Source organism: Aedes aegypti, chromosome 2, assembly GCF_002204515.2.
Source record: "Aedes aegypti strain LVP_AGWG chromosome 2, AaegL5.0 Primary Assembly, whole genome shotgun sequence".
Lineage (NCBI taxonomy): Eukaryota > Metazoa > Arthropoda > Insecta > Diptera > Culicidae > Aedes > Aedes aegypti.
In genome coordinates this window covers 369,887,019-369,899,280 of record NC_035108.1, presented here as the reverse complement: position 1 = coordinate 369,899,280, position 12,262 = coordinate 369,887,019, and the positions used below count along the sequence as shown (strand labels likewise).

At 35.8% G+C, this 12,262-nt stretch overlaps 1 protein-coding gene and 1 long non-coding RNA gene across 11 annotated transcripts in view; both read left to right on the top strand.

Annotated features, from left to right (window-relative positions):
• LOC5566374 (beta-1,3-glucosyltransferase) overlaps nt 1-2,307 on the top strand; it is a 121,019-nt gene extending 118,712 nt beyond the window's left edge. For all 9 annotated transcript variants that reach the window (XM_021846675.1, XM_021846674.1, XM_021846673.1 and 6 more), the window contains one exon: nt 1,651-2,307. In XM_021846675.1, coding sequence (XP_021702367.1) covers nt 1,651-2,172 — 522 coding nt within the window. In that variant the 3' untranslated portion in view covers nt 2,173-2,307. The remainder of the gene's footprint in view (nt 1-1,650) is intronic.
• A 6,901-nt stretch (nt 2,308-9,208) lies between these two features.
• On the top strand, nt 9,209-9,824 carry LOC110675931. Of its 2 annotated transcripts, none has more exons than XR_002499931.1 (2): nt 9,209-9,467; nt 9,611-9,824. It is a non-coding gene; the product is annotated as an uncharacterized LOC110675931 (long non-coding RNA). The 2 variants fall into 2 exon arrangements; XR_002499930.1 differs by having other exon boundaries at nt 9,209-9,553.
• Nucleotides 9,825-12,262: the final 2,438 nt, after the last annotated feature.

The window sequence follows — 12,262 nt, the reverse complement described above, 5'->3', positions numbered from 1 at the left end:
TTAAATCTAGTTTTCTTAAATCTAACCTAAAATTACATCACAGATATGTATACTGTACGATCATCGAGGCAATGGGCTATTTCCTAAGATAATTGAACCTCAACACCGAAATTTGTAAGTTGAATTTCCCTATAGTGGGCTGAATTAACTAATAAAATGAATTATTCCAGCTTACAGCTGCTTCGCACCCACATCAAGGAGTTTGCGAGCTGCTAAATAGAATTCGGTCGAAAGCCCCCCTCTTTGTTCCCGCAACTTAATGATAATTTCAACAATTAAAATTTATGTGTGATAAGTACGTAGTTAAGCTTCATGGAGAAATGTTTAAAATTCTGATGTCTTCTTTTGAGCAATTTGATACAGTTTCTTTGAAAAATTCAAGATTACAAAGCCTAAAGAAACTCCGGAAAAAATCTGTTTATTAATAACTACTTATTCCGTGGGAGTCCCAGCAAAAACTGAGTGAAAACTGGTAAAGGCGTTTTTGCACTGGAAAAGTACGGAAATAGTTCATGAAGAGATTCCCGATACTTGAAAAGTTTGTGCAAGAACATCAAAGGGATATTTTCGTGAGTTCTTTGGAAAAATTTTTGAAGGATTTTTTTACTGGATTAGACAAAGAATTGATATTTTCCGTAATTATTATTATTATTATTATTAATATTTATTTAGGACACTTTACCATACGTGTGGCATTCGAGTCGAATTTTCCGTAATGAAAATTGTAACTTACAAGCATTACTGATATTCAGAGATAATAGCTGATACGAGACAAACACACAAACAAATAAAATCAACGCAAATTTTCGCAAACTACGAAATTTGCGAATACCATGATTATTACTTCGGTAAATCAAGAATTTTCTAGGCCCCCCCTAGGCCCCCTCCAGAAAAAAATCCTAGCTACGCCAATGCAAATGATACGCAAATTAAAAAAAAAATCTGGTACTTTTAAGCTTAAGATAACATCGCTGTGTAAAGACAGTATATATTGTTATAAACGTTGATATTTGTGAAATAATTTTTCGGGAATTCAAAACATTAAAAATTGGTTGAAACTTGAATTTCTCATGAACAGTGTGTTCCAAAAATAGTCCTTATTCTCTTACTGTGTTTGCGTTGGAAAATGTACACTGTGTTTTTTATACATGTTTACTGCCGTGAATCGCAAGTCAGTTCCATCTGTAAAAAGTAGGCATTGAGAAAATGGGGTGTGAAGTTTCTAAATTCGTTTTCTATACGAATATTCAAAAAATTCCAGAGGATTGAAACATGTTTAAATCTTAATGAAACTCTCACAATTTGCTTTTCACCTCGATATCTTTCTAAGAAAAATATAAAGATGTTCAAAATACTGTTCATTTTTGTGTAACACAATGCGGAAATCTGTAGTGAGACTGATATGCGGTTACTTTTCGTTATGGACTGACAATTTGACTTGGTGTTTTATCCTACTTTTTCTGAACAAATCTTGTGATCTCAGTAAGGCAGCTGAAAGAGCATTGGAAGATAAATTGAAAACTTAACTCAACTCACTTGCGATTCACGGCAGATTTAGGTCTGAATGACAAAATTCTACGTATTAATGAAACATTTGTTCGCCAACCACTGATTGATTACAATGTATGCCTTCTCTGCCCCCCACACCAGGTGTACAACAGGTGGTTTAGAAAGAATGACGAAGCGTGGTGGCACAAGCAAAAGCGACGGCGAAAGTTCCCTTCACTCCATGACCACCAACCGATTCAGGCGGAAACCATTTCCGGTAGCAGTGAGCCACTGCTCCGTCCGAAACATATCAGTAACGATAATGACAGCGCACGACAGGAACAGGAACAGCACAATCATCTGCCCCACGGCGTAGTAAATGTGGTCCGTTCCCATCAACAACCATCGCCACCACCCACCAAGGAGACACTGTCAGAGGCAACCACCAGTGCCGCTCCTACGGCCAGGATGATAGCAAATGATTATCATCATCGTTATCAAAACGCACATATCAGCAAACATTTCTGCGAGGATAATGAGCTCCAATCAAACAGCAACTTGCTGCTGAATCAGCGGCAAACCCATCATCATCAACAGGAGCCCATCGAGCCCAACCCGAGCAGAACGACCGGCGCCAGACGCAGCTTCCAGGAACCGAACATAATCAAGCATACTGAACTGTGAACACCGGGGCTCAAACAATTTCTCGACTATTAAATAGTCCTATGGAAAAGGAATGGGGCAAGTTATACTAATAAACGAACTGTTTATCTAGGTACCTTCTTCGAAATACACTATATATTATTCAGATATTTTGAATTCGAAATAGTTTTATTACTTCTACCCATTTTCCTGTTAATTAGACGTTCAAATAAATTCCGAAAACAAATTGAAAACTGAAGCAGTAAATTAAATTAACCCAAAATTGCACATTCCTAGCATTCTGTTTTCTGAATTCTTCATCCTATAGGTTTCCCATAAAGGACAGCGAATCAAGCAGCAGCAGCAGTCTCTGCTCATAATTAGATCGCTAATCTAATTAGCCCCGAAAATAATATTAAATTGAATCTTCGCTCGAGACAAGATTATCGGGCTGTACGAGTTAGACGATTTGAAAGAAAAATAAATCAATTTGTTTTTGGCTAGAAAATGAAGCGTTTTCTTATAGGCTTTTTTTAGTAGCCGAAATGGATAGCATGAAGCCCCGTGTAAGTATCGTTATTTATAGGTATATCGCAAATAATGCGAAACTTCGGGGTCGTCTATTACTTACGAAAGGGGTGATGGTGGAGGGGAGGTTAAAGATTTCTAACGCGCCATACAAATTATTTTGTATTTTCATACCAAAAAAATCTTACCATGGTGAGAAGGAGGGAGGGGGTATAGAAAAATTACCACGTAATTAATGGACGACCCCGTAACAGGGAGAAAACAATTCTCAACATTGTGAGTGACTATTGATTGGATCAAAATAAAATATTTTCTGTATTGGTATCAAATCAGGCGTGTGCTAGAATAAGGGCATTTAAGGCCGCACTGAGGCAAAAAAAAAAAACATAATAATTTCTTAAGGAATAATTATGATTTGGCGCCACAACGATTATTGTAGAAATTTTTAAGTTTTACTTATGATCTTGGCGAAGAATTTCAACACTAAATTTCATAAGTCAATCAATGAAAATCAGTAATAAGCGCAATGATAAATGATTAATAAATATTATCAATCAATAATAATGATTGCCTTTTATATCAGGCAAGCTCAAAAATTGACATGTATTGATAACATGTGATTTGTATTCGATTACTTGTATCCAACATCGAAAGCGGAGTAGTTCTTCTAGCGATTGCTATGAAAATTATTTCAAGTAATGATTCTTAAATTATTCAAAGCTTTTCCTTATGAAACTTATGATACCGTTTTCGAAATGGTTAAGCGTTCAATGAAACCATAATTTGGCTGATTCATAAATAATGATTTATGAAAAACCTAAGTATTTTTGCCTCAGTGCGGTGTCCGGGATTCGAAGTACCCACTTCGAACCAAACCGGTACAATTGAGTATTTGAAGGCCTAAAATGTGAGATCATCGGAAAACACCTAGAAATGGTAACTACACTTATTTGAATGTTGGGCCAAATTGTTCTGATTTGCCCTTCCAGTCCCAAGTAACAATTCCACAGCAACTTGGCTTTCGTGTGGATTTATTGATGTTTTATGACAGTTACGTGATTTCTATAATACTAAGAGGCGACATTAAACGTTGCCAGAAGATGATATTTGGTAATTCGGCTCTTGGCTGTTTTCAAAACCTTTTGGAGCCAAAACATAAAGTCAAAATTTTGCAACTACAAAACCAGCTTTATTGCAGCATACAATACCTTATTTCAACTGCTTGCCGTGGCTGAACGACTCTTATTTGTTACGGCTATGATAAAAGACGCATATAATACAGCTTGTTGTCAAAAAAGCCGCTTTTAAGCTACATGTGGAAGTGGAAGTGGTTTCGGATGACTTACCTTATTTATACCTCCAAAATCAGTATTTTGACTCATGCGAAAACACCATTATCATAGCAAATTAAATACATGTCACACCAATATAACGTCACCAATATTGCGTTATTACTAAAGAGCACTTATTCCTCATGGGAAAACTGATATCCGTTTTCATTTTTTTGGGTCATATTCTTCGAAACAGCATGCCCGAACTGTCAAACTTTGATAAATGCTGCTGAGTTACCATAAAAAGCGAAAAAAAAACTGAATCATCTTCAATCAGCATTTATTGAGGCAATTTTACATCCACAAATGCCGAATCATAACAGTGTGCCCTTATTAATGTAATTATGATAACAAAACAGCATTTGTCAATAACAATCAATCAATTATGGTTCCGCCATATTAATTTCACTCCGGTTGCCACAATTTCACTATTTTCAAATCAAATTTTCTCCATGAATTCGCTCATAAATGCTTCAAATAATTAGCAAGCACTACGAAATAAATTATCACAGATGTGTTTTCAATCTTATTTTGTTTTGTTTACGTTAGAATAAATCCGTCAAGATCGACGTTATGATAAAATCATTTTCAAGATGAAGCGACATTCATCTAGAACAGGTGGTCTCAAAATAGCTACCATAAATGCTATTTTGCTTTATTAGTGTGGCATAATTATACACTTCATAGCCTCTTTCAGAGTGGGCCAACTAGTCACGTTCTAATCTGCTAGAGGTTTTGGGGGATGCGAAGAAGGCAACAATGCCTTGACCGTGGTTTTATCGACGTTTATTTATAGCACCCTGGAAGTAATTCGTAAAACTAAAACTGTTACTTGGGAGTGTATGGTTTTCAGTGACAGCAGGTGACTAGTTCGCCATGACTTTTGGGAGCTCGCCATTTAAGCTGACTGTCTCCTCTCTCTTACACTGAGGCAAAAATACTTATGTTTTTCATAAATCATTACTTATGAACCAGCCAAATTATGGTTTCATTGAACGCTTAACCATTTCGAAAACGGTATCATAAGTTTCATAAGTGAGAGCTTTGAATAATTTAAGAATCATTACTTGAAATAATTTTCAAAGCAATCGCTAAAAGAACTACTCCGCTTTTGATGTTGGATACAGGTTAATCGAATACAAATCACATGTTATCAATACATGTCAATTTTTGAGCTTGCCTGATATAAAAGGCAATCATTATTATTGATTGATAATATTTATTAATCATTTATCATTGCGCTTATTACTGATTTTCATTGATTGACTTATGAAATTTAGTGATGAAATTCTTCGCCAAGATCATAAGTATAATTTAAAAATTTCAACAATAATCGTTGTGGCGCTAAATCATAATTATTCCTTAAGAAATTATTAGGTTTTTTTGCCTCAGTGTAGGGCGTAACTAACATTATCACGGTGCCCCGACAGACCGTTATTATGCAAAAAAATTGTCCATCAAATCTGAGCACAGGGCTCGATTTCCGAGGTCATTCTGCACCTCTGGGCCAATTTAAAAAAAATCCCTAGGAGGAATCTCGAGAAATCTTGATTTGAAGTTTTTGACTTAAAAATTTAAAATAATCCTTATTAAAATTTTGCAATAGCACTAAAAAAACTACTACTAAAACGCTCCAAAAGTTGAGCAAACTGTATTCAACTAGTATATAACTGTTACCGTTGTGATAGTTAGAAATATTTACAACTGACTTAACATATCAGAGTGGCTTAAGTATGTTTTTACGTGGCTTAAACCAGTAAGCTTAGTTCAATAAAATAAAATCTAAGAAATAAATTCTTACATACAATTGATGTTACGTTCGATAAACGTGAAACATTGAATACTGAATATCATTAATTTACAGCTAATTTTTCGACTTTCCCACTAAGTGACCAGCCCACCAAAGTCGATTTTTTCTTCGTCGATCCTCTCTTCGATGTATATTGTGTGACAGAGCCGGAGTCACAAATCTGGACAAACATTTCAAAAGGGCACATCGACATTGGTAAACATTGGCTTTGCAAGGCGCTGTTGAGCCCAATTCAACTCGATCACGCTCACCAATACCACTATCAGGAAGAGCTAACACCAATCTTTCTGATAGTGGTGTTAGTTTGCGTGGGCAAGCTAAAAAGGGCTCAACAGCAAGGTTTCTGAAAAAAGGCTGAAGACCTCTTTTCAAGCCTTTTCAAATGTTTGTCCAGAAATGTGGGGGCCCGGGGGCCATTGTCTAGTGGGGGCCTTTTTCCCAGAAACATTATGATACTTTAGAATAGACTACATATTTTTAATGTTTTTGTATGGTTTTTATAATCAGAAGTTAAACATTTTTAAATTTTGAATCTTTTATAATTTTTATTTCGTATGTTTACAGGATAAATTCAATTTTTTTTTGGGGCTTGTTCGTCGACAACAAATTAATTTGATGAATCTCTTTTTATTGATAGCTTATTCTAATCATGTTTTAATATTCAAGTTGTTGAACATACAAATTTACTCAACAGTTTTGAGTTGGAAAAAGCAGGTCTTTTTCTGGAAACTTGGTCTCTGTTTCATTAAAAATTTCTAAAGAGTCTATATTTTTAATGGATGGTCTCTAAGATCTCTATTTTAAACAAAATGGTCACTAGAGTCTCGTTTTTCCTTTTTATGACAGCACAATTTGAATTAAGCTACCAATAAAAAGCGAATCATCAAATGGAATTTATTGTTGACGAACAATCCCCAAAAAAAGTTGATTTTTTTTGTGAACATATAAAATCTACAAAGGTATTGAAAATATAAAACAAAAAAATTTAAGAAATTTAAATTTAAAATTGGTTGACGTTATGACACTGACCGTAGATACACAATTTTACAGGTTCCAGAGAAAAATTTAAAGATTTTATCGCGGCTATTCAGCAGGTTCTTCTAGAGTTTTTTCCCTCATGTCTCAAGGAAAACCTTCAAAAATATTCTTGTTATTTGTCCAGGGATCTCATTTGGAATACTTTCAGGGACTCATACAGGGATCTCTTCAGAAATTCTTCTAGAGATTCCTCCACCAATTATCCCATAAATCCTTCCAGCGATTTTTCAGAGGATGCTTAGAAGTTTTTCTCCAGGAAATTTTTGAGCACTACAACGGTATTACCTCCAGTAATTTCTTCAGGATTTTTTTTCCAAAGGCTATACTAGGAGTTCCTCCAGATATTTTTTTCACTAATCCGTCAACCGAATTCTACATTTGTTACTCTAGGAGATCTCACAAAGATTTTTTGAGCAGCTGTTCTAAACTTCAGTCGTGGAGGATAAATTGAGGGAATTGATGGAAGAATCAACACATACAATCCTGGATGACTTGGGACATTCTTTAAAAATATCTAAAATAATCTTTGGAGAAATTTCTGATGGAAACTCTTAGGTAAGTTCTATGGTTAGCTTTGGAAAAATCCGGGTTATATTATTTAGATATTTGAAACAAAATTCTTGGAGGAATTCGACAGGAATTTATCACTTAATGAACTCCTGGAGAAATCTTCGGAATAATCTCTGAATCTTAGGGAGAACACCTTTTTTGGGGCTGCTTGGGCACGTCAGAAGTTAATCGTCAATATTAACCTCCTTTTCCCGAGCAGCCTAGATAGCCCCGTAGTGTCGATAGCGATTGTTTCAACTGGCTAAGAATTAACACTACGGACTGCCTGTTCGGGTGGTAAAAGTCCACCTCACAGGTGATCCCTAATTTATGGTGTAATGCGTACCGTGCCTAGGAATGAATGGTTAGGGGGGTCCAAATAAAACCTAACCGCTAACGGAGCCTGTGGAGTACCAGGGCGCCCTGTGCAGTATTGTGCCCTTCCTGTGCTACCCGGAGCAATGGCGCAGGTGACCTTGTGTTTCTCCAAGATAATCGTCTGCTCTTCTTCAGTCTATAGCCTGAGGCTTAAAAAGGGTGGGATTATGAATATGTTGCTATTTAATTTAAATTATCACCTATATGGTTTCGCATTATGCGTTTTACACAGTGTATTCTGTGCTTTTTCGCCTTTGGTGACTTTCAATAGATACCGATTGCTCTCCAAAAAAGGCATCCCTGTCTTCTAAGACACCATACTAATTAAAAAAAACAATTCCCATGTAACTAAATAGCACTTACACTCATAAGTGTAAGTGCATAAGTTTGGGTGCACCCCCTAAGAAACATACAAAAGTGTTCAGTCCATAACTCTAGGATTACACGTTCAATTGAAACTCTCTAAGTTGCATTCGAAAGGCAAAGAGTTTTTATTACTTCGTATGTATTTTTCCAAAAACATTTCTTGAATTTTGTATACTAAATTTTTACTTAAAGTTGTGACATTTTTCAAAAAACACACTGAAAAAACATAGCGAATTTCCTCAACATTGGATCGACCAAAATTTTAAAACAAGGTGTCATTAGAACCGTAATCTTATATTCTATGAAGAGTGCTCACAAATTTTTTGCGGAAAAATCTGAAAACTATTCAAAATTAATGAAACAGTCATTCAAGTCATCGTGCAAAAGTTTGGGTTCACCCCTCAGTATGGTGTATCGTGCAAAAGTTTGGGTTCACCTGAACTTACTTAAAACACGAAAAATCTGTGGAATCTCAAACCCGCCATTATTTGCGTTTGAAAAAGTTATGAATTATTATTATCGGTTGAAGAATGGCAGAGATATTGACAAAAATGACCTCAGGTGAAGTTTGCACGATTTGCATCATACTGAGGGGTGAACTCAAACTTTTGCACGATGACTTGAATGACTGTTTCATAGATTTTGAATAGTTTTCAGATTTTTCCGCAAAAATATCGTGAGCGCCTTTCAAAGAATATAAGATTACGATTCTAATGACACCTTGTTTTAAAATTTTGGTCGATCCAATGCTGAGGAAATTAGCTGATTTTTTCAGCGTGTTTTTTGAAAAATGTCACAATTTTAAGTAAAAAATTAGGCATAGCATAGCATAGACTGACTGTACATGTCAATGGTTGCTACTCCGTGATTGATCGGAACTGGTAAGAATTGCACTACGATCCAAATGAATAAGGGATGGGAGTTTCCGCTTACTCTCGAAGTGCAATTTTAGCAGATCTAATATTATTGATCAATAACGGCGCCGGCCAAGTCCTTACAGTCAGTTGGGATGGGGAAGGAATGTTAGGGTGTAATGATTGTTGCTTCTAGAGACCGAGAATACCTCTGCATCACCACGGGAAGGGTGTTTATTAGTGAGGGAGCAGTCTTCAAAAAATCTTACTCCAAGAGCTGCTGAGATTCAAAACCCACGGACCAAGATCAAATGCGTGCGCTCATTATATTCCAATCAAGGCATGCATTGAATCATGCGCCTTGTATGGAAGGATTGAATCCCAGGATTCGATCCTTGATTGAAGAGAGTTATTAAAATAAATCAAGTAGACCTTGATAATTTAATAGAAAAATTATCTGTGACAGGACACACGTTTCACGAAGTATGTATTTCTCTATGATTCAATTGTTTTTATGTTCACGTTTTCCCCTTAAATCATTTCGATTCGTGTTTGGTAAATTAGTTTATGTCTGTCGCAGTTAAAGTTGAAGTCATTCAAAAACTCACGTTATTTTTTCTTTACAGCGAATCAAATACAAATCAATTAAAACTCTTGGAGCTTCAGATTCGGATTTGCAGTGCAGTTGGCATCCAACATTATCTGAAGCCTACGCTTGAAGCAAAAAGAATTGAACTACCATCAGACCTCGGAAATTGATGAATTTATGAATGAATGGAATTATTTGCTCTGTTGAAATTTTATTATAAATAAAATAATGTGAAAGCGTTGTAGAAATAATATTGATTTATAACAATTTCATCAAATTCCTTCTCAGCGCGTTGGTCTTTTTCAAGAATTTGTTAGAAAACTTTAAGCTCTAATTTTCTGGCTGGCTTGAGTAACTAAGCCAAACGATCCCTAGTTTTTTCGTTTTCAAGGAAGTTCAAAGGGGAGGGATGTTTGAAATTTCATAAGAGTCATTAGCGAAAATAAGTTAACAACGAAGAGATGGAAGTTTAAAGCCCGTCAAATGCGTGTTAAGTTATTAATGAACAACGTAAAACTCAAAAAAAAAAAAAATACACCTTACTGGTATGCGCAACATAGTACTACTAATGTAAATCTTTGAGAATGGTCCATTTTTCTCTATTTTTTCAAATTTGTCTTGTCTATTGCTAAAGCTCAGGAATGATATGTATTTTTTATTGGATCTTACAATTTCCATAGGAACTCATAAGCCATGGAAATATATTGGGATCGCTGATTGAGCCATTTTCATTTGAATTCCCATGCAAAACTCCTTAAAATGGCTTGTCGAAAACAAAGATATTGCTGCTGGACAGTTCGTTTGAACACTTTTGGACAAATCTTTTTTTAACATCGGTCGTACGTCAGGCGGAATAAACACGGATTATCCGTTCCTATCTCAATAAAAGCGGAGTTGCTGGAGGGTAGAAGGTCTATGGAGGATATATTTCTTCACGAAAAAACCTAAAATGACACCATTTATTATCGAGTAGACGACAAATCAAGTACTTATTTACATACCTGTTGGCTGAAAGAGAATGACAATTCATTCATGAGGATTCCATCCTAGGATTGAATCCTAGAACAAATCTCGCTCACTGAGATTGGAAAAATGAGGATTCAAAACGATCCTGCAAACTGAGATGAATTCATAGCATGCTTGTTTGAATCTGAGAGTAGAAAGATGATCTTCGAAGAAGGAAAGAAAAAAAAAGAAAAAAAAAAGAAGAGGGAGATCTTTTGGGAGTCACCTCTGGTCGATGATGCGATCCACGGACAAGGGGGAAATATACGACGTATATTTAAACCTAGTATTGTATTTTTGTCTCGAGAATTTTTTGGTAGAAGCTTTGAAAAATACGTCAACATCTATAATGTCGAACATTTCAAAAGATGTTTTTAATAATGACGAAAACTGAAAATTACATGTATACCCGCATAGAGAAATACAATTTACCTTATAATGGAAACAGTAAATTTCTCATATCTGATAAGGTAAATTTTTCACAAACTGTTGTTATTTTTGTCGCGACCGTCATCTGAAGAATCCATCGTTTGCTGCACACGGCCGCTGCGAATTGATACGCAACGACGGATGGGCGCTCAATTCGAGCCTCGGCCCAGGTTTGCGTTGGATGAAATAGCAGCGAGTCGCAACTCAAGATCTCGCTGCTATTATTGCTATTCCTTTTCGGCTGCTCCGGTTGTTGCGCGTTCTGCGTCCGTTTCACGAATGAAAGGAAAACGCTCCACGCACTGCTATTTATCCACCACCAAGGGAAGGTGGAGGGGCGCTCAATTCAAGCCTTGGCCCAGGTTTGCGTTGGATGAAATAGCAGCGAGTCGCAACTCAAGATCTCGCTGCTATTATTGCTATTCCTTTTCGGCTGCTCCGGTTGTTGCGCGTTCTGCGTCCGTTTCACGAATGACGCCAGAATGTTTAGTGTACCCCTATTTATACAAAGAGGAGCCTGCTTTGTTTGTATCCGCCCAGTCATTTGATGCTGTAAGAATGTGGCGTGTATCGCATTGTTATACGTATCGGCATGTAAATTATAATTGTTTCCGCACTCATGATATCATTTTATTCATTCTATGTGCTCATTTTAACGATAAAGGTTCTTTTTCTTTCCGATATTTTCTGAACAAAGTTGTATAATTGAAATCAACAATTTATTTATTTTATTTATTGATTATTTTTTCGTACATCAAATTCCCAATCTCAACTACTACAATCCCTCTCACCTCTACTCTCTATTAGTGAAAATTACTAGTTTAAATTTTACTTTTATATACCAGTATCAATCTTCAATACTAAACATTAGAATCTGTTCTTTGTTGTTTTTTTTACTTGTCGTATTATACTCTTCTTCTATTTATTTCGACGAATTATGTATTTATTATGTTAGTGAATGAAAGTTTAATTGAGTACTACTGATTATACATAAATCTTCTCCGATTTTTTTGACGTAGTATAACAAGTTTAATTACTGTTGTATTGCTACAAACATTTGCTTGAAAATTTCATGTATATATATTTTTAAATCAAAACCGTAGCTTAGTTATTCAACCGTAGATGTTGTACAAGGCCATATCTTTCAGCTTATGTGGTAGCCTCCTATCTCGTTGCGGCCGCGGCAGTACAAAATTTCCATTGTTGGGTTGACGCGCAGTCCTTTCCGAGTTCGAAGATATTTCTGTTGAATAAA